Raw genomic sequence first — 23,894 nt, forward strand, 5'->3', positions numbered from 1 at the left:
CCAGATCAGGAAGGGAGCTCAGGAGTCTGGGTAGAGGAAAGAAGGCACAGCATAAAAATAGATACAAAGCTTTGTAACCACATGGACTTAATTATTTTCTTTTTGTAATGAAGGGCCTATAGAAACAGTGTCAATTTGTTTTGATGGCAACACAGGTCTACATCTTTCTCTGATAGCTGTCCATAGTCAGGCTATAAGAAGGGAAAAACCAACTTAATGGTGTGATGTTTTAGAATAGATAAGGAGAAGAGATAGAAGAGATCAGAACCTGAACTTTTTACAATTTGTTTTTTATAGTATGATCAAACAGTGATAACTCTTTGCCTTCCTTTCAAACATTCCAACTTCTGTTGGAAAAACCCACCTAACTAATAATCTACTTCTATCCATATATATATACAGAATGAGAATAATATGCATATAATCACTTTTTCCTTTTCCATTTTGGGCTCAAAGGAATTTTTGTTAATTCAGTAAAGAAATTTGGGTATTGGTTTAGTTTTACTGCTGTGTAATAGTTACATATTAATTGGAGGAAATAATAAATAATACTTTCAGTGAAACAAAATTTATTTCAATTTAAGTATATTAAGACAGCTTCCATGCTATTTCAAACTGTCATTACTTCTTGCTGGACAATTGCAATAACTTTAATTAGTCTGTCTGCCTTTTAATTTATTCCTATTCCACTTCATTTTACCATTCAGCTACCCAGATGATTTTTCCTAAAGTATAATTTTGACTATGTCATCTTCCACATTCATTAAATTCTAGTGGTAGCCTGTTATTTCCAGGATCAAACATAAAGTCCTTTCTTTGGCATTTACAGCTCTTCCTATTCTGGCTCTTTGTACTTTTTTTGTCTTAAACATAATTCCTCTCCATTCATGCTTTTGTTATATTGGTCTAATGACTGTTTCTTAAAACATGACAGTCCATCTATCATTGACTTTCTTCTATGCTTAGAATGTTCTTTTTCTTTATCCTCACCTCATTTCCTGGGATTCCTGAAAGATTCATTTCAAAATCCAGTTTCTTCAGTCAAAGTCCTGATCTCCTTAGCTGTGAGTGCCTTTTCCTCTGAGATTGCGTAACATCCATGTATTCTATATATATTTTGTATATACGTGGTTATTTACATGTTGCTTCTTCTAATACAAAGTTAATTCCTAGTGGCAAAGCATTATTTTTATTTTTCTTTGTTTCCCCAGTACTTAGCACAGTACTTGTCACATAGTGAGTGCTTTAATAACTTGAATGTCTGAACAAGGGACATGACTCCCTTAGATAATGTAGACTTAAGACAATTCCCTCAAAGTGAACTGTTTTACTTTATAAATGTTTGCAAAAGTAGGTGGGAATTAGTTGTGGATGGCCTTAAATATTAGACTAAGAAAGTTGAATTTTTTCCTGTGTATGTAGCAAGGGTAGAGTTACTGATGTTTTTGAATAAGGGAGTGACACAGCCATCCTTCTGATATAAGATATATTATTTTGGAGTTCTGTGGAGTATAGATTAGCTGGGGAAAATGACTCTAGAAATAGGGAAATCACTTAGGAGATTATTACAGTAGTCTGGATGAGAAATGATGAGAACTTGAATTAGCATGATGTGAATAGAGAGAAGGAAACCAATAGTCATGGAGGCATATTAGACAAGAATTGACAATTGAGTAGATATAGAGAGGAAGGCAAAAGGAATTCTCAGATTATACCATTGGGTAACTAATTTAGAAACAGATAATAATATTTTATTCACTTAATTACCTATAAAATTTAAATCTAAAAACCTTTCTATATAATTTTCCTGTGTACTGAGTTCAGATTTTGAAAATCCTGTCTATACAAATTTCTGATTTCCTTCCTGGAACTGACCATAATTAAGTGTTTGTAGAGTCTTTTGTTTTTACAGATGCTTTAATGTACTTCATAAAATATTATTAGTTTCAAAATACAAAATCATAAAACAGTAAAGCTATTTCTAGTTTATAATATTTAAAATAAATTTGCTCTATTTCTTTGTCATGATTTGTTGAAATCCAATTTAGATTAGAAAGTAAATAACATTAAATATTCCCTATTTTGCATGACCACTTGTAACATTGTTTCCTTTTTAAAATATTTAATAAATAAAATATTTTTAAAATATTTTAAATTCATTTTATTTTCAATTCCTAATATTCTCCCTTCCACTTTCCCCTTCCTCACCCATTGAGAAGTCAAGAAAAACAAAATCCGCTACAAATGTGTGTGTGTGTGTCTGTGTGTTGGATAAATAGTCATAATAAATAAATTAAGGGACTTCCACATCAGTCCAAAAATCGTGAATATAGAGAGTTTTTATATATTAAAAGCAATCAAATAAGACAAATTAATTAAAGGAAAACAAACAAGTACAGAATTAGGTAATTTGATTTCTAATTGAGGAAACATTTGGGCACTTTGCAAATTGGAGGAGAGGGCAAACAAGTACAATTCCTAGAATTAGAAAAAGATAGGTTTTATTCCCTATAGGTATCTCTATACTTAATTTAATGAACATGAACACAAACAATGATTGACCAGTAGAGAGCCAGTTTTTAGTTAAGATACAGTGTTTGCTTGATATTTGTAACTGGGAAAGAACTTCTTAAATCAGTTTTCAGAACTGATGAGATTTCTGGTCAGCATAATTTAGGTCCTTAATTAAGAATCTTTAAAAGTTCCAGATAAAGGTAATCCAGCTACCCAGTCACACAGGGGTAGGTTCAAACAATGCAATAAAAATTTCTCACAATTCTCATAATTGAATATAGTTTTCTCACAAGACAGAAATTGGACTAGACTTTTAACTGAATAGAAAGATAACTGAGCTAGCTCCAAAATTAAGTCACAAGATAGAGTCAGTGTGGTTTATCCAATTCCCAGTTTCCTCAATTCTTTCCTTTGATTCATGAGAAAGGAACCAATTTACTCCCCACATGGGTTGCTTACTTTATAAGTCAAATATATAATATTTTTCATATAATCATAATCAGAATTATATAAATAAGGTTGCAGATCAAACATTATAGAAGGTTTACATTACCAGAGGAACCAAGAAAACTTGGCAAACAAAACATCATGGAACAAAAGGCCCAAGTAATACAATAATGATCATCAATATTAAGTAATGTTAAGTCTCCTTATATCCTAGTAACCCACTTCTAAAGTCCATTTAATCATCACATTTTGTATTGAATTCTAGATGTTCCTTTAATTGTCTGGTCCTTGGAAGTATCTTCTTTTGCATATTCTGGGATAGACTTCATTCTCAAGGTACCTTTAAAGGGGACTCAGGAAATTCCTAGGTAATTCTACTAAAAATCTGCTACTAGCTAGACTTAATGCAGTTTATTTCAGTCTCTTAAATTTCATTTTCCAGTAACTAGTTCATGTGGTGAAAACCAGCTCCAGTCTTATGGAGCTAATCCGATAAACAATCAAGTTATAAGAACATCAAATTGGGAACCCATTATTCATCTGGGACTTTTAGAGAATTTCAGTTTTTTTTTTTTTTTTTATGGTGCCAATTTTAAATAGATTTTATTCTCCAGGACAAGAATTGCATTTCCACTTGCTTATTACAGTATTGACAAATTACAATGTAGTTTACTTCTCTCCTTCTGCAAAAATTCAAGTATTCAGAATGCCTGGATTTCCACAATAGCTTAAATGTTACTTTTAAACTGCTACTGCCTTGGCTACAAATTTGAGTCCTTTGATTTTTGGAAGGCTGGGTAGCTCTTGGGAAAGCTCTTTCTTCTGCTGTGTTTAGTCAACCTCTCAGATGGTGGGTCCAGAAGAAGCACCTCCAGATAGGGCTGTTCCATTCCCTGGGAACTCATGAGGCATGCCTCCTGGCATGTCCCCTATTCTCTGATACAGCTTAGTAATGATGGGGTTGCAGACCTTCTTCAATTCTTTCTGCTGATGCTCAAAGAGAATTTCAGTTTTTATATACCACTTACTGTTTTTCTATCTTTACCTAAATCTTGTGCCAGATACAAAAATCATTGGGAAAAAATATTGTAAAATACATTCTTTTCTTTTTATAATTATCAGATACTTTAAAAGTGAGACAATAAGATCATTTTACTTACAATTATCAATATAATTTTATATGTAAAATTTTTAGTCCAGTTTTGAGAAATTATTCCCATAACATATTCAAAGCCTGAAGTTCCCTACTAAACATATTTAGAAGTCAATTATATGCATATATAATTATATATATATATATATATATATAGAGAGAGAGAGAGAGAGAGAGAGAGAGTTCTTAGAAAAAGCAGTCTAATTCTACTGCTTTCTCAGAATTTATCATTTAATTTAATTTAATTAGAAAGCTTTTACATTATATCTTTGTCTTATTACTTTATCTAGTTGTTCCTTTAGGAGGACACCATCCCTATATTACAATCTGTACACAAATACAGATTAAAATTGTAAGATTTTTTCACATTTGCATCCTATTATAGTAACTCAGAGTATGTTTAGTATTGTATTGTAGTTCTACTGCTTTTGAATTCAAGTCCTGTCCCCTCAAGGACACGGACTGCCTACAAAAAACATAATAAGGGGAAAATTTCCTTTGCTATACTTGATTCCAAGCATGAGTGATATCTGATATTCAATCATGTAGTCACAGGACATCAAAAGTGAGGTCCAGGATTAATCAGTTGTGGAAATTTCCTCTTCAGAAAGAATTAGCACAATGAGGAAACTGAGTTGAGACTCCTGCCTTGGGCCACATCAGAGTCATCCCCTCAATTTTTCCCCGGTACAAATATCACCTGTAACAGTTCTCAGACTGTGGCACATGCCATTTTCAGCTATTGGCTTCATGACAATTCAGACAACCATCCCTGTACTCAAAACTATAAAAAATAGAAAATTATAGTCCCAAGAGTTTTTTTGTCTTCCCTACCTCAAGTAGCACAATTTTGCTAACCATTGGTTAGAATCGGGATATTATTAATTTTCTCATATTTCCCAAACAAATTTCATTTATCCTTTACTCATAAATTAATACCATATTCTGGGATTTTAGACATAAATCATATATCTAATGATTGACATATCAATGTATTAGAGCTATATCTTTAAGCTACTCTATATATTTTCATAAGATTAATAAGTGATAACTTCATTTTGCATCAGTTCATACAAGTTCTTTGAGGTTTTTCTGAAACATCCCCTTCATTATTTCTTACAACACAATATATTTTATCAGATTCATGTGCTACAGTGTATTCAGGTTTACCCCAATTGATGGATAAATACCTCAGTTTCCAAATCTTTCATACACAAAAAGAGCTGATATAAGGATTTAAAAAATATGGGTTCCTTTCATTTTTCTTGGATCTTTTACTTAGTTATGCATCATAAGGTAGAAGAATTCAATACCATTTTATTTCAAATGAGTGATTAGACCTTTCTTCCTTTTATCCCTTCTCCTTTTCCTTCTTTCCTTTCCTTCTTCCCACCATTCTTCATTTCCTCTTTTCCTTTATTCCTAATTCTTAACACCCATCACAGTCATTCCCTACCCTCTCTAATCAATAGTGATTTATAGCACCTTTCATATGACTAGAAATGGTTTCAATTTCTTCATCTGAAAATTGTCTGTTCATATCCTTTGATCATTTATCAATGGGAGAATGGCTTGTATTCTTATACCTTTGAGTCAGTTCCCTATATATTTTAGAAATGAGGCCTTTATCAGAAACCTTGAATGTAAAATTTCCCCCCCAGTTTGCTGCTTCCTTTCTAATCTTAGCTGCATTGGTTTTGTTTGTACAAATGTTTTAAAATTTAATACAATCAAAAATATCTATTTCTTCTTTGGCCATAAATTCCTTCCTTCTCCACAGATCTGAGATGTAGATTCTGCCTTGTTCTACTAATTTGCTTATACTATCACCCTTTGTGTTTAAATCATATCTAATTTAAAATCTAAATCACCCATTTTGATCCAGGTAATTTTCAATATTTTTAGGTTCATAGTGCCTTTCATATTCTTTGGACATTTATCTTAGAACTTTGGACCTGTTTCTAGGATTACAAAGCTGATGAAGAGGTACCTTACAGGTTGTAGGATTCTAGCTCTTTGCAACAAAAAACATGGATACTTTTTAATACTGGGATTTTTTAGACACATTCCCCTGAGTCACAAGTTGGCAAATATTTAACCTGTCCTGGCACATCAGAATGTCTGGTCACTGTTGTTTCAGGTATTTTTGGAGTCTTTTAAAAGTGCTCCAACACCTTTCTTATGTCAGAATGAGGAGGATTCCTGTGGAAAATTGATAACCAACTCTTAAGTTGAGTAAAGAATGAGGGAAGAGATGCTAAAAATTTGATCAAGAGAAAGAGTGAATTCACTTGTCTCAGATGGCATTTGATGAAATGGTGTATTGGTGGCTACTGATTTGAGTATTAATGAAAATCAGTTCAGTGCTATTTACTTAAGTTCCATATGTTGATTTATGTAAATCAGAATACTTTCAGATCTCTGTTGCCCAAATTCCATCTCTCCTTTGTTGCATATTTTTTTGAAGTTACTGGTAATATAATTTTATCAAAGCCAAAAAAGTTTTAGTCTCTGGGATATAGAAATAGCTTGTTAAAGAACTGGCTGTTATTGAGAGTAATCACTGACTTATTCAAGGAATTATCATCTAGCCTCTGTTAAAGACTTGCTTGAAATGATAGCTTATTACTTTGTGAGGCAGCCCAAAACCATTTTTGTTTATCCGTAATTGTGAAGAAATTTTCCTTTATGGATAAAGTAATTTTATAAGTAAAATGTAAAAAATGGGAAGAATTTCAAAAGGTTGCTTCAGCAGGGCAAATACATAGTATAATTAAAAAAAAAATGATTGTACATGAAACTGCAAATCTATTATGTACAACTTGCTATTCCTTTTAAATATAAAGTTATCACATAAATTTCTTTTCTTTTTTTCTCCCTTCCCCCTCCCTATTCTAAAGATGGCTACTATTAGGCACAAATAGGTAAATCTATAAAATTATTCAGTGCATACTTATATTTTTCACTTTCTCTGAATGGCAATATTGCCATTTGTCCTTTATTTTTAATTTGTTTATTTATAATAGTCAAAAGCATTTATTCACTCAAAGTTCTTAAAAGAATATCACTATTACTCTTCTTTTGGTTTTATTTTGTTTTTCATTATCTTGTATAAATCTTTCCATGCTTTTCTTTTTTTTTTCTGTACATTTTCAAATTTATTCGCAGAATGGTTCTTCTACCAAGTCAAATCAGCAAGTTCCTTAGTATACTGATAACCTCTTCAAAATTTATCCTCTTCCTTTTCTTTTTTTTTTAATTTTTTTATTCTGAAAAAAATTTCTTTACAACATAATCCCTTGCACTCACTTCTATTCCGACTTTTTCCCTCCCTCCCTCCACCCCCTCCCCCAGTTGGCAAGCAATCCTATACATGTTAAATATTTCCATGCTTTTCTAAGATCATTGAGCTTATTTCTTTTACCATAGTAATATTACATCATAATCTTATACTACAACTTATTCAACTATTCCCCAATTGATGGGCATTCCTGCAATTTCCAATTCTTTGCCACCACAAAGGATTCTGTTATAAATGTTCCCTTTATATTTAAAATTATAATTATTAATTGTGAATTTTCCTCCATCTTATTTATTTATTTTATTTGTTTTGCTGTGGCAGTTGGGGTTAAGTAAGTGATTTGCCTAGGGTCACACAGTTAGGCAGTGTTAAGTGTCTGAGGTCAGATTTAGATCCTCCTGACTTCAGGGCTGGTGCTGTATCCACTGCGCCGCCTAGTTACCTCCCCCTTCCCCCATCTTATTTTTACTATTTTCCTTCTAAACCTGTCCTTTGCCATCCCTGTTATCACATCATTTCCCCCATTTTCTTGAAAATAATTTTAGATATGGAAGGTGTTTATGTGTGGTATAAATAGTAGTGAATTGTTTATGGATTTAGAGTAATACTCTAATTTCTTAATTATGTAATCATTTTATATCTTTTAAACCTAAAAAATAGAAAATTTTGGTTTTTGAGTCATTATGGATATCCTATGTAGTCTTTATTGAAAGATCTTCATATTTCACTCATTTTTAGTGGAATAAAATAATTTTCAAAATGAATGATGAGATGTTTTAGTACTTTAACTTTGTCATGTGCTGTTCATGATGGCTGTCATCTTCTGTAAAACAGCCAGATTCTCAGTGAGAATTAGTTCCAGAATTCAAATAGGAAAATTTGTATGTTACTTTAAAAACTCCAGAGAATTTAATAAATTACTATTGCAGAATTACTATTACCCTAGTGGCCTGAAAATTAATGTACCTTCAGAGGTGCTTAAGTTGTCTTCCCTTGAGTATAAATCTCTTTCTGTGACAATTTAATTGAATTAGAATACAGTCAACATTAGTTTATTCTAATTATCTAGTTTATTGATTGTTTAAGCCTTTTTTCTTTTTCTGTCTTTTGTTCACCATATCATTGTTAGGCATTTTCACCAAAGGATTGAAAGTAGAAGAGAAATAACTGACTTAAGTAGGATTTCTCAGAATTATTATTGTTAATGTACGGAATATTATTGTTGTTCAGTCATTTTCAGTTGTGTTCTTCTCTTTGGGATTCCATTTGGGATTTTCTTGGCAAAGATACTGAAGTAGTTTGCCATTTCCTTCTCCAATTCATTTTAGATGAAGAACTGAGGCAAAACTGTGACCCAGTATTCTATTCACTGAGCCACCTAGGAGCTTCTAGAGGAATATTATACATCATTCTTTTCTTTTACAGAATACATACCAGATGATAACAATAGCACCACTCTCCAGAGTTGTTGTGAGGATCAAGTGACATAATACTTGTTTAGCAGTTGACATATTATCGACATAATATGTGATAAATGCTTTTTCCCATTCTCTTTCTCCATATTGGAATAGGGAGAGACTTGAGTCAAGGAGAGTGTTCAAGTAGTCTAGGGAAAAGATAATGTAGGCCTGATCTAAGGTGTGGCTGGCTATGTGAAATTCTTTATAGAAAGAAGGGATTAAAATGTATGAGATGTTGTAAAGGTAAAATGACAACATTTGACAGTTGATTAGATTTATGAGATAAGGAAGGGTGAGAGCTTGAAGATAATGCCTCAATTATAAGTCTGGTGTCAGACCAGAAAAATGGTAGTCCCTTGACAGAAATTGAGAAATTTTGGTAGGATGGATTGGGGAGAAAAAGAGTTTTGTATTGAATATATCTGAGTTTGAGATGGATTCTGGGAGTTTAATATATTTAATAGACTACTGATGATATGGGTTTGGAACTTAGAGGGATCTGTGCAAAAACATGGTAATTAAGCCCCTAGGAGCTAAGGGAGGTAAATGAGAAAGTATATAGAGAGTAGAAAACTCATAACAAAGCTCTGGGGTTCCCCTACAGTTAGGAGAAGTGAATATTGAAAGAGTGACTTTAATGACAGTACTCCTTAGTTCAAGTTCAGTGTTAGGATGAAAGAGACATTCACAAGTCACTATAGAGTTAATGTAGGAGTTTTACTTTTTGTAATCTGACAACATTATGCAACAAGTACAAAATGGCATTTAGGGAAGCCCTCTGAAGGGAGCCCCTTTCATTTCCATCTGGAAATGCATCTGATCAGCAAGTCATCAGGATATGGCACAGCAAAGTGGCACAAAGTATACAGCACTGGGCCTGGAGTCAGGAAGATGTTCAAATCAGTCTTAGACATTTAGTCGTTGTGTAATTCTAAGCAAGGCATTTTATTCTCCTTTTGTCTTAGTTTTCTCAGCTATAAAATGGGGATAATGACAGCACCTACCATGTGGGATTATAATGAAAATCAAAGAAATAATATTTATAAAAAGCACATTGCCCAGTGTCTGACAAACTAGGGACTGTATAAATACTTATTTCCTCCCTCCCTTCCACTATATCAGTCATACACAAATCAGATTGAGGAAAAAACAAAGAGAATCTCTAGAAGGAGAGGAACTAGTCAGCAATATCAGATGCTGCAGAAGGGTCAAGGCTACGAACTGAGCAATCAGGTATACTTTTAAGTAAGTTGATTTTGGAAAAGGAGTGGATCCCTGATCATAAAACAGGACCTAATACTCTGGCCTATTCCATGTTTCTGGGTACTTATGCTAAAAGAAATACTTCTGTGACCAATATTGTAACCTTAGCACAATATAAGCACTGCAAAATAAAAATGAAAATGGTTTCAATTCAATTTAATCAGGAAGCATTTCATAAAAATTTACCATGTAGGGCAGTTAGGTGGCTCAGTGGATAGAGCACCATCCCTGAAGTCAGGAGGACCTGAGTTCAAATGTGACTTTAGACACTTTTGTGTGACCCTGTGCAAGTCACTTAACCCCAATTGCCTCACAAAAAAAAAAAAAAAAAAGAAGAAGAAGAAAGAAAGAAAAATTATCTACCACATAACTATGTCCAAATGCCTATCAAACTATACATTCCCTTTGATCCAGCAGTATTTCTACTGGGTTTATATCCCAAAGAAATCTTAAAGAAGGGAAAGGGACCTGTATGTGCAAGAATGTTTGTGGCAGGTCTCTTTGTAGTGGCCAGAAACTGGAATTTGAGTGCATGCCCATCAAATGGAGAATGGCTGAATAAATTGTGGTATATGAATATTATGGAATATTATTGTTCGGTAAGAAGTGACTGGAGAAACTTAACACGAACTGATACTGAGTGAAACGAGCAGGACCAGAAGATCATTATACATGGCAACAAGAAGATTATATGATAATCGATTGTGATGGACATCGCTCTTTTCAACAATAAGATGATACAGGCCAATTCTAATAGACTTTTGATGGAGAGAGCCATCTGTGTCCAAAAAGAGGACTGTGGGCTCTGAGTGTAGATTACCACATAGTATTTTCACCTTTTTTTTGCTTACTTTTTTTTCCTTTCTCATTTTTTTCCTTTTTTGTAGAGGGCCTGAACTCTGGAATAGTATACTTGAAACAGGGATACTTACAAGGTGTTAACTCAGTCGAATTGATGGTTCTATAGTACTTAGTATGGTGATGTAATAGTTATCTAGTTCATACATATTCAGTATGCTGTAATGATGTAATTGTAATAGGGTATTTAAGGGCTGAGAGGACTGGAAATGAGACATTCCATTTTTGACTATACTTTTGGTGGCTCTCCTGCCTCCTGTACTCCTCCACTAAGATCAAAACTGGGCCAGACTGTGACAGATGCAGATTGTGAAGGAGACAAAGACTCTAGACTCTATTCCTGACCATTCTTGTGGTGCTATCCTGCTGAGACAAAGCCGCATCCAGAGGACCTCCAGAAAGCTAGCCCGAACATTACACTTTTTGTTCTGATTTTTCTTGTGGAGCATGATAAACGTTAAATATATATTGGATTACATGCTGTCTAGGGGAGGGGAGGGTGCTATATAGGGAGGAAAAGAGAAAGAAAAATGTGAAACAAGGTTTTGCAAAGATGAATATTGAAAACTCTCTTAGCATATTATATTTTGAAAATAAAAAGCTATTATTAAAAAAAGAAAAAAATAAAATTAGGGCTAGATAATAGGTATAAAAATGTAATGGGGGAAAAAATTGATCTTGTCCCTTAAGGAGCTTACATTCTAATGGAAGATATAACAACTAGTTTAATAGTTTTAAGCTATTAGTTATTTAAGTTTAAAGCTTAAAACTATAGTAAGGTTCATGGAAGGCTCTTATGCATTAAATAATAAAGAAAATAAATAGGAAGAAATACATAGAATTATAACTACAAGATATTTTAAAAAGAAAAGCATTAGCACTTGGGGGTATCAGGAAAGACTTCATATGCAAAGTAGCAAATGAAATATGTCTTGTAGGAAGAGAAGGATTTTTTTGAATTGGATATCAGGAGCCAGTACAGTGCAAGTACTGAGGACCGAGAGAAGGGAGTATGAGTGTTGAGTATGAAAAACACAGAGAAGGCCAGTTTTATCACTGAGTATAGGAAGGGAAATAATGCACAATGAAATTGGAAAGATAGATTGAGGCCAAGTTATGAAGAGCTTTACTAAACAGGAGTTTATTAGTTGACAATAGGAGAGTGACATGGTCTTATCCGTACTTAAAGAAGATCATTTCAGCAGTCTTGTGAAGGAGTAACTGGATTGAGGAGAGACTTGAGATAGAGAGAACAATTAGGAGGCTCTTGACAGTAATCTTGTTAATAAATGATCAGATATGGAAGATGTTGTAGCAACTGATTGAATATGTGAGGTGAGGGAGAGTGAAGAGTCTATATTAACACTGAGGTTATGAACTGGAGAGATTAGGGAAAAGTAGTGCCTTTGACAAATAATGGGAAGTTTGGAAGACTGGTTTTGGGAAGAAAGGATGAAGAATGTTTTGGTCATGTGAGGTTAAGATATCCCTAGAACTTGCAATTTGAAACATTCATTTTGCAGGATCAAAGCTTGGGAGAGACTAGGGCTAGGTGGATCTGGAAATTATCAGCAAAGAGCTATTTGTTAAACCTATAAAGGTTGTTGAGTTTACTAAGAGAATAAGTGGAGAAAGAGAGAGAGAGAGAGAGAGAGAGAGAGAGAGAGAGAGAGAGAGAGAGAGAGAGGAGAAAGAGAGAGAAGAGAGAGTGCACAAAGGTGTGTAGCACACAGACTAAAGTTACACCTTTTATTAGGAGTGAAGTATGTAATGTACCAAAAAAAAAGAGATGAGGACTAGTTACTAAGAGGAGGACCAGGAGAGAGCAATGTCTCAAAAAACCAAACCAAAACAGATGAGAGAATCCAGGAGGAGTGAATGATCAGGAGTGTCATAATGCAGCACTTACATTGAGAAAACTGAAGCCTGAGAAAAGACCGTCATGTTTTGTAATTAAGAAAGAACAATTTCACTTGAATGATGAGATCAAAAGCTGAATAGCAAAGGGTTGAGGAGAGGAAGAGGAGGCAGCAAATACAGTTTACTTTTTTTTATGAATTTGACGGAGAAGGGGAGGAGGGATACTGGATAATAGCTGGGAGCAAATAGGATCTAGTGGAGGTTTTTTTAGGTTTAAGAGAGACTTGGCAGTTTTGAAGGCAGAAAAAAAGAATCCAGTGCATAGCGGGGAAAAGGAGTAGAAGAGGGATTGATATTGCATTTTGCTGGGTAGGTTAAGAGGGAATGAGACTATGTTCACAGGCAGAAATGTTGGTTTAGGCAAGGAGAAGGGTCATCTCTTTGTGGGAAGAGAGAGCAAATGTCAAGGAATTTTGAAATGAAGGGAAGGAAAGAAAAAAACAATTTACATTGAATGGCCTCAGTTTTTTAGAACAAAGGGGTGAGGTCCTCAGCTGATAGAGAAAGGAGGAAAAGGAGGCATGTGAGATTTCATGAAAAAAAGAGGTTTGGAAAAGTTATAGAGAGATAAGGAATCAGTTAGCAGGGAGTAAAATAAAGTGCTACCCTTTTGCAGTGAAGGCCCAGTTGAAGTTGGATAACATGAACTAATAATGTACCCAAACCCAAGTGTGGGTTCCTTCAGTCCCCTATTCCTCTCCATTCCATTTAGAAATATGTGAGTAGGAATGCGTGAGTCAGAAGATGGTCTATTCCAGAGCTGAGGTTTGGTAAGGGAGGAGTTCTAGCAAGAGGAAAAACAAGGGATTCAAGAATGTAGAGGATGGTTTGGAGCTGAATTGGCTCATTAGACTCAAGATTTAAAAGGAGAGAAGTGAAGTCATAGCAGAAATGTTAGGCTGACAGAGGACAAAAAGATGGAGATCCCTATAAGGAGGGAGAATGTGTTTAGGAGGGGTAGAGCATAGGGGAACTTGGATTAATAGTGAAGGAAACCTCAAAACTCTAAAACTAACTTGAAGGACACATTCTCCTTGAATCCTGGCCTCTGTAAAAGATCTTGAGAAACAGGCACCACCCCCATTGATAACACTCACTACTAATTAAGCTTCCCATTGAATTAAAGAGACTCATTCAATTCTATTCAAATTCAGCTCAAGCTGTACCCAGCCCCATCAAGAGCAACCTCCAGCTTGTAGCCAAGGCTTATAAAAAGAGCCAATCTTAAACCTTCTCTTTGCAGAGGAGCTAATATGCCATGCCAAGGAAATTCTCTCTCTCTTCCTGGCATAGCAAACTCTGCCTGCTGGGATATTCTCTTTCAGTGTCACCTATTTCCTTAACAAGACTTTATATCTCTTAGTAGGGACCTTACTTTATATCTCTCTGGCGGGACTTTGCCACTAAGGAATTCAATCTTTCTATTCATGCATAGCAAAGGCTGACTTCCCAATGTCAATAATAAACTTCTTTTTATCAGTCTAGTTTTTTGGGTTTGTAAATTCCTTTATGAAGGATCTTTGTGCCTCCAGAAAGGGGATTCCCAAAACTCCCTACCCATGTGCTGTATCCCAAGGGGATTTAGGGGAGCCAAACCTCTTCATTTGGTTCCCTGAATCCCGAACCTGTCACTACCTCATCATCTAATTCCCTGACCACCAGGAACCCTAATCTCATTTGGTTCCCTGACCAAAGGGATAGATAGATCTCATCTATAGGAAGTTCTGATCCTATAGAGGAATGTCAGGAAGTAGGATACTTGTAGATGATACTCAGATCCTCATATATAACTGAGAGAAAGGGGATAAGTTGTGGCATATAAGGAGAATGAGGAGTCAAGAGGAGAGAGAATTTGAGCGATTATCAATGTGAGTGAAGTGCTGAGCTCCTTGATTTACCATGTATTTATCATACATTTGTTATATGGTCAGCCATTGAAGAGCCAAGAATTTGGATTCATTCAAATTGGGGAAAAACATGTCTATAGTCTATAGTTAAGTATATATAAAATACGTAGTATCTTCTTCTTCTTTTTTTTTTTAAATTAGAGCTTTTTATTCACAAAGCATATGCATGGGTAATTTTTCCAACATTAAGCCCTGTTTAACCCACTGCCACAAATTTTCCCCTTCTTCCCCCCATCCTCTCCTCCGTCCCACAGACAGTCCAATACATGTCAAATATGCTGAAATACATGCCAGATCCAATACATGTATACATATTCACATAGCCATCCAGTTGTGCAAGAAAAATCAGATCAATCCTGTATGTGCCAAAATGTTTGTGGCAGCCCTGTTTGTAGTGGCTAGAAACTGGAAAATGAATGGTTACCCATCAATTGGAGAATGGTTGGGTAAATTGTGGTATATGAATGTTATGGAATATTATTGTTCTGTAAGAAATGACCAGCAGGATGAATACAGAGAGGCTTGGAGAGACTTACATGAACTCATGCTAAGTGAAATGAGCAGAACCAAGAGATCATTATATACATCAACAATGATACTGTATGAAGATGTATTCTGATGGAAGTGGATTTCTTTGACAAAGAGACCTAATTCAGTTTTAGTTGATCAATGATGGACAGAAGCAGCTATACACAAAGAAAAAACACTGGGAAATGAATGTAAACTGTTTGCATTTTTGTTTTTCTTCCTGGGTTATTTTTACCTTCTGAATCCAATTCTCCCTGTGCAACAAGAAAACTACACACATATATTCTGTCTAGGATATACTACGTCATATTCAACATATATAGGACTGCTTGCCATCTAGGAGAGGGGGTGGAGGGAGGGAGGGGAAAAATCGGAACATAAGTGAGTGCAAGGGATAATGTTGTAAAAAAAATTACCCTGGCATGGGTTCTGTCAATAAAAAGTTATTATAATAAAAAAAATAAATAAAGTGTACTGAAAAGACTACCAGCAGATAACACCTATAACTTAACCTGAAATAAATATAAAAGTATAGAAGACCAAAAAAAAAAAAAAAAAATCAGATCAAGAAGGAAGAAAAAGAAAAACAGAGAAAAAAGAAACAAAATGCAAACAAATAATAACAGAGAGAGTGAGAATGCTATGCTGTATTTCTACCCTCTGTTCCCATGCTTCTCTCTTTGGGTACAGGTGGTTCTCATTATCACTTCACAAGTGGAACTAGTCTGAATCATCTCAATGCTGAAGAGAACCATGTCTGTCAGAATTGATCATCATATAATCTTCTTGTTGCCGTGTATAATGATCTCCTGGTTCTGCTCATTTCACTTTGCATTAGTTCATGTAAGTCTCTCCAGGTCTCTCTGAAATCATTCTGCTGGTCATTTCTTACAGAACAATAGTATTCTATAACATTCATATACCATAATTTATTGAGCCATTCTCCAATTGATGGGCATCCACTCAGTTTCCAGTTTCTTGCTATTACGAAAGGGGCTGCCACAAACATTTTTGTACATGTGAGTCTCTTTCCCTCTTTTATGATCTCTTTGGAATATAGTCCCAATAGAAATACTGCAGGATCAAAGCGTATGCACTGTTTGATAACTTCTTGAGCATAGTTCCAAACTGCTCTCCAGAATGGTTGGATCTGTTCACAACTCCACCAACAATGTCTCAATGTCCCAGTTTTCCCACATTCCTTCCAACATTCATCATTATCTTTTCCTATCATCTTAGTCAATCTGACAGGTGTGTAGTGATATCGTTTCCTTTCTCCATTTTTCTTCTAGCTCTCTTTTAAGATCCTTTCTAATTTCTTCTAGGAGAGCCTTGTGTGATGAGGACCAGTTATTTCACCCCTTGGAGCTTCATTTGGAGACAATCTGCCTTTAGTCTCCTCAGCGTTTGAAATCTGTTCTTCTCTTTCACCATAAAAGCTGTCAATTGTTAGAGTTCTCTTTACTTTTTTACTCATTTTTTTTAAAGTTGAATTAAGCTCTGCCTTTAGGGTGGGAGAGGTTTTCCAAGCAACTGCAGCTGTGCTGGGTCAGTGCTAATTCACTCCTGTACTGCCTCTGTCATGTGGAGTCGTCAGCAATGCTTCAGGGCTCTGTGCTGTCTGCCCTGGTGTTGTGGTCAGAGTCTGCTCAGCTACCCTGAGACTGCACTGTTCCTGGACTTTATGAGCTGGCATTTGTGGTCAGCTGTCCAGGCCTTGCTGTCTATCTCCTGCTTCTGATTGAAGCAAACCTTCTCTGATCCGCTTCCTCCTGTAAACTCTCTGTCTTGTGGAGGTCGCACTGCCACACTGAGACTGCTCTGCCCTGGGGTCCTGATCTCTCTGAGCTGGCACTTGTGGTCAGCTGTTTGTGCTTCGCTGCTTCTCTCCCGTTTCTCATTGAAACAGATCTTTTCTGTGAAGGCATAGATGGAATATCATGTAGAGTTATAAGGGGGGCAATTTGGGTGAAACATAGTCTGTGAGGAATAACAGTTTATTAGGTCAGTCTGGAAAGACGTTAGAGCACTTTGTGAACTACTTTAAAGATTCGGAAGAGGAGTTTGTCTTTTATCTGGGGTCAGCAAGAAGTATTTCCAGCAGGACAGTTGGCAGAGTCAGTGTGCTTTGGGAATGATGAAAGATAATCTGGTATCTGGTATCTCTGTAGAAGATGGATTGAAGGGCTGTGAGATCAGAGGCAGGGAGAAATGTGGTCCAGCTGATAGGTAATGAGGGCTCTGATTTAGGGCAGTAGCTACATAAATCAAGCCAGTGGAAAGGCACTAAAGATATGTAAGTACAATTGGCAGGTCTTTATCAACTTACTGGATGTAAAAGATATTGAAGAAAAGGAAGAATGGAGCATGCCTTAGACCCCAGTTTCTTAAAGTATGCTTTGTGACCCCATGTGGGTTTCATAATCTCATAATTGGATGTGGGGATTGCAAAGTTATGATTTATAATCAGTATATGTTTAATTTTTATACCTATTTTATATACCTTTTTATCTGGGGATCATGTAAAAAGAGTTGTGAGTGGAAAAAGCTTAGAGGTTGTGATTCTAGGTAACTACAAAAGTAGTAGTACCTTTAACAGAAATAGGGAGTTGTAAGTATGAGTGGATTTTTTTGGGGGGGGGCAAGGGGAAATGAGTTCTACTTTAGTCATATTGAGCTTCAAATAACTAATAGGTGAATTATGCAAAATTGGAGCTCAAAAGGAAAATGAGGACTAGATCTGTAGATTTGGGAGTTAGCTATGTAGAACTGAACTCATGAAAATTTAAGATTGCCATCAAGGGATATGGAGAGAAAGAAGGCCCAGGACATATCTCTAAGTTATATCCACACATAAGAAATGTCCAATTCAGCAAAGAAAACTGAAGAAATGAGAGTAGATTTAGTTAAATGAAGAACCAGGAACAATTAATGTCAGCAGAATCCAGAGTGTAGAACTGAGGTGTCAGACATATGGCATGTGGCCCACGGTATTTGCAAGTAGGCCCAACTATATTAAAATATAATTGGAAAATACTTAACAAAATAAGTAAAAAGAAAATAAAACATAGATGATAGGATATTTTAAAACTCAGGCTTATGGCCATAGGAATCTCTGCATATGGTGTAATGGCCCCTGTTTCTATTTGTGTTTGATATCACTAATATATACTGTCTAGGAAGAGAATATTCACATCAGAAGCCATACAGAGGTCTAGAAAGATGAAGATTGAGAAAAATCTTTTAGATTTAGCATTTAGGAGGGGATTGGTTACCTGGAAAGAGAGAGTTTTGATGTCTGAAGCCAGATTGTAAGAGGTAAGCCCAAGTAACATTAAACTATTGGTTTCGATATTCCTTTACAACCTATGTTTGAAAACATTATATGGTTATTTTTAATATTCTCTTCATATGTGAAATTGTGTCCTTTATGTTTCTTTGTTAACTTTTTAAGAACAGAAGTTCCTCATGGATTGGGGAATTATTTGGTTATGATTTTTCATTACTTGATTATGATTATGACTTAATGTGTGTTTGTTTTTTTCTCCCAGTTTAGGCTTGATTTCCGATTCTTTTCACATGTTCTTCGATAGCACTGCTATATTGGCTGGACTGGCAGCTTCTGTAATTTCAAAATGGAGAGATAATGATGCTTTTTCCTATGGGTAAGGGACATTTATTTCACAAAATCTTAATCAACAATGTGAAAATATAATCGTGTCAAGAACATTAACCTTGCATTTAAATTGGTTAAAAAAAAGCTACAAATCAACAAATTTTTTTTTTTAATGTAAAGAAGTTATTTATGACAATGTTGAAATAGATAGAGCCTTAGATTTGTAGTCAGGATTTGAATCTTATCTCAGATATTAGTGTATTGCTGGATCTTAGTAAAATGTGCATTAAAATATTTGTACAAACTACCTCACAGGTTGAGTAACTTTACAAAATTTAAAATACATGAATATAAGTGATTTTTTTTTTTTTTTTTTTTTTTTTTGGTTGTTGTTGTTGTTAGTAGCATGATAAGGGACTGTGTGGTGGTTAGAGTATTGGGCCTGGAATCAGGAGGACCTGAATTCAAGTCTGGCCTCAGATACTTAATAGCTGTGTGACTCTGGGCCAGTCAGTTAACCCAGTTTATCTCAGTTCTTCATCTGTAAAATAAGCAAGAGAAGGAAATTACAAACCATTCCAGTATCTTTACCAAAGAAATCCCAAATGGATATGCTACTGAAACAATTCAAAAAACCCCAAAAAACAGCAATGTTGATAATATATTGAGAGTCATTGTAGTATAGAGTAGATGGAAACTTATATCTCTTGTTTATATGTTCCTGTAATTTTGTGGCCATGATTATATTATATGCCGGATATTGTAAATTTTTTTTTTTTTTTAAGATAAACCTGATTTTTTTGCTTTGTGCAGGGTATTGAGCTAAGTGATCTAGTCTCCATCCTGAGCTGTATTTGAGGCAAATAGTAACTTATATATTTATAAATTATATAATATATATATATAATACATTAAAGTTTACAAAATACTTTTTAACATCCTGGGATTTGTTCTTTGTAATTCATTCATTTATTCTACTTTTTTTTTTTTTTTTTTTTTTTTACATTATTGTGGATAATGGAGTTACTGAGTAGTTTCTACCAGCCTTTTGGCATATGTCATGATGACTGTAGTTCAAGTCTCTCCTTATATCAATTTTGTGAAGATAAAGGATGAAATAAAAAGTAAATTGTTCTTCCTATTGTGACCAGCACATATGGTAAAGCCCTCTTTGCTCAGAATCTGAAGAACTATAAAACTTAAATAAACAGAATATTTTATATGCTAGCATGATGTAATTGATATAATAATTTTGAGCCTCAGGCACTGAAAGATCATAAAATTCTTTCTGAATTATTATTAAATTTTGTTCATTACAGTTTTAATGCTATGCATTTGTCCTATTTAAAAACCAGCATTCTGTATATTGTATGTTTGTTGGTTGTTAAGCAGAATATAGATTTAACCAAGAAACCCAAGTCTCCAGTTATCCTGAATAAAAGGAGTTTGATATTTTTAATTATAATAGTTTGAAAAATAAGCTATTAAGTTTTTCAACATTTTCATTTGTAAACTAAATTGTCAGGTCATCAAGTGTCCATATGTGTGTATGTATGTGTGTGTGTGTGTGTGTGTGTGTGTGTGTGTGTGTATTTTTTTTCTGATTAAAACACCTTTTATTTGTAGAATCATAATTGATTTCCCTTTGAATTCATGGTTAATGCATGATATTTTTACTGGTCGTTTTGGGCAGGATTACTCAGTAGGTAAAGTTACAATTGTTGATGTTAGCTGACATTTTATGTTTGAAATGGATTCATATATCATGTTCACTTATGCAGGTGTTGTCTAAATGTAATAATGATGGCAGTTGTATTTGGGGTGGGTGAAGTTAAGTTGGTATAAAGAGAGTGATCATAATACCTGGAAAAGATAATGGGTTAAGTTGAATCAGTGGTAAACAGGCAAACATTACCTGATGATTTGTCACTGGATAGGTTGATTCTTTTACCATCCCCATCTTTATTTCTCTCTCTTTCAAGAAAAGGAATAATAGGGAGAGTTGTCTGATACAGCTTTCAAGGACTACTCACAGTAACTAATATAGCTGTAATTGACCATAGGAACATTTTTAGATTTTGGTACCTGTGATAACTGAGATGGATGCCTTACCCCATCTTTGGGCATTAAATCTTTGAATAAATTCCAATGTGTTTGGGGATAGGAAGCTTGGATAGAATAACAGGTCAGAAAGGAAGGAGAACAGTAGTGAGCAAATTCAATATTTGTTTATTTAATAGTCATCTTTTTGGCACCATTATCTTTAAACTTATAAAAGTGGATAAAAAGTTTGTATGACAGGCAACAGAGTAATAGACTCTTAAGAGTTGGAGGGTATCTTAAAAGTCACCTAGACTAATATCTATCTAAATAAGAATTTTTTTTTTTTTTAAACAATATTCCTGGCAGGTAGTCTTCCAGCTTCCTTAAAGGCCTTTATTGAGGGGTCAGAAAGCAGTCCATTTCAGCATTGGCTAGCTCTACATTTTTCTTTATATCATGTTTAAATTTGCCTCTTTGCAGATTCCATAATACTTTTGCTCCTGGTTCTATGCTTTGGGCACAAAAAAGACAAATCTAATCCTTCTTTTGAATAATAACCTGTCAATTGTATGGGAGACAGCCACCATTCTCTCTTAATAGGGCTTTTAACATGCTCAGTTCTTTCAACTGTGTCTCACCATCCTTATTATCTTATTCTGGATACTCTCTGGAGTATCTGATCAATGCCTTTCCTAAAAGTTGATATTCAGAACTGAATCCAGTACTCCTGAGGTGGTTTGACCAGAGCAGAATATAGAGATGCTCACATCGTTTTTCTGACTTTCTTAATGGAGCCAAAGAGCTTGGTGGCTTGTTTGGGGCATCTATTTTACATTATTAACACCTATTGACTTTCAGTTCACTGAAGTCCTCAACTTTTACTGCTATCCTGCCATTCAGACTCCTCTATTACATCTTTAGAAAGTTGATTTTTTTTTTTAACCGAAATTTTAAGACTTTAAATTTATTCCTAATAAATTTTAGATGGACTCAGCACTCAGTTTATCAAGATCTTTTTGGATCTTGTATCTATTGTCTAACACATTAGCTATCCCTCCCAGATATGTGATACACAAAACAAGAAACTTAACTGTCAATCATTTGGGGTACAATTGGGGTTTATTTGTACCCTTTATACACATAAATGTGTTTTTTGTATTCCTGGAAAGCTTGAAAACTAATAAGGATCTTCTGAAAGAAAAGCCATTAATAAATTCATGAATTATACTTGTGGTTTCTTATAAGTAAGAGTTTTATTAAATCTAGTAAATTCTTTTAACAAAGAAGCCAAAATGAATTTTAGCTTAGGTTCCTTTATATTGTATTGTTATTTTATTTCCTCTAAGTGATTATATTTCAAACATAAAACTTTTAAGTAATAATACTAAATATGGTTGTCTTATATGGCTGTAGACATGAACTCTTTTTCTTTGTGTAGATCTAAAAGAGGTTGGAACACATTTCATATTAGGACAAGATCAAGTGATCTAAAATTAAAATACGCTCTAGTTGTAAGATCTTGCCTTTTATTTTAGTAATCAAAAAGTTCTATAAGCCAGTGATTTTTATGCCTCCTAATATAGTTTAGTAACTTGACTGATTAAGTTGTAAATGTGTGAAAGTTAAGTTAAAATTCTGTCTAATGATTTTAGTCAAGCAGATTAAACATAAAAGGGAATATAAGATCTTTTTCTCCCCTTCATACTTTTCTCTGATAGGCATTTGAAAGTTTCAGGAATCCAGGAAGAAATCACTAGTATTTAATAAATAAAGTTCCAATTTAAAGCTAGTATTGGCTTTAAAAAATGGAGATTTTGAAAAATCTTTGTTAGGTTCTCTGGCAATGGTGATGGAAATATAAATGTCAGATTGCTTCTGTAATAATTCTTGAAGTTGAATCAGTTCCTTTTCTCTAGTTCAAAGATGCAGTTTGTGTAACTTAACATGTACAAAGGCAGAAATTATAAGCATTCTTGTCCTTTTTTACCCACCTTTGTCCATCTGATCTGTTGTCTGGCTATGAATCTCTCTTTTTTTAGTAATCATGAGGCAATTTTAGATTTATGTCTGTCTAAGGGTTTTCCAAGTTGATTTTCTTTAATGAGTACTTTGTAATTGTTCCTTAATAATCTGTTTGTTATACTGTTTAATTGTTAATTATAATTCTTCTTTAATCAGAATTAACAACACTCCCGTGCCCCACTCCCTCCCATTTCTCCATTTATACCACTTGTATTTATAGATTCCTGGAACATTTTTGGAAGTATGCAACTATGCAGTATAGATTAAAACCTTTGAAAAAAAATTGTGAATTTTTATATGCCTTTGCAGTTAATAATTCAATTGTTTGGTCATTCCCCAGGTATGTTAGAGCGGAAGTTCTGGCTGGTTTTGTAAATGGCCTATTTTTGATCTTCACTGCCTTTTTTATTTTCTCTGAAGGTGTTGAGGTACAGTATAATAGAATCAGTAAATCTTTTTTTCTTTTTCCTTAAGTGTGACTTTTCATTTCTAGGCATATTATATTAGAGCTATTTTTTATTCTTTCAGTAATGCAGCTAGCACTTAATGAAGGATTCTCACTGACTCTGGTGTATTAAATACAATACAAGATCTGTTAGCAGGAGAAGAAAGTTTATAACTACCTTCTCTAGTGAGATAGGCCATTATTTGAAACAACTTGGAAGCAAAAACAAAATAAAATGCATGAATATGCAATATGAACTTTTGTACAAAATATTGAGAAAATGCAGTTAATGAATCCAATAGGGTGGGGTTAATCAGAACATATTTCATATCCAAAGAAGATCAATCATGACCTGGATTGAAAAGGACTTAATAGATATGAAGATGAATAACTTGTCAGGAAAAAAAGAGCAATTGT

At 34.4% G+C, this 23,894-nt stretch overlaps 1 protein-coding gene across 1 annotated transcript in view; it reads left to right on the forward strand.

The window, feature by feature from the left end:
- Positions 1 to 23,894, forward strand: part of SLC30A7 (solute carrier family 30 member 7) — a 74,913-nt gene that overhangs the window by 4,887 nt on the left and 46,132 nt on the right. Inside the window, exons 3-4 of the mRNA XM_031967167.1 lie at positions 18,903 to 19,016; positions 23,373 to 23,460. Coding sequence (XP_031823027.1) covers positions 18,903 to 19,016; positions 23,373 to 23,460 — 202 coding nt within the window. The remainder of the gene's footprint in view (positions 1 to 18,902; positions 19,017 to 23,372; positions 23,461 to 23,894) is intronic.

The sequence above is a fragment of the Sarcophilus harrisii genome, chromosome 4 (genome assembly GCF_902635505.1).
Source record: "Sarcophilus harrisii chromosome 4, mSarHar1.11, whole genome shotgun sequence".
Taxonomy (NCBI): domain Eukaryota; kingdom Metazoa; phylum Chordata; class Mammalia; order Dasyuromorphia; family Dasyuridae; genus Sarcophilus; species Sarcophilus harrisii.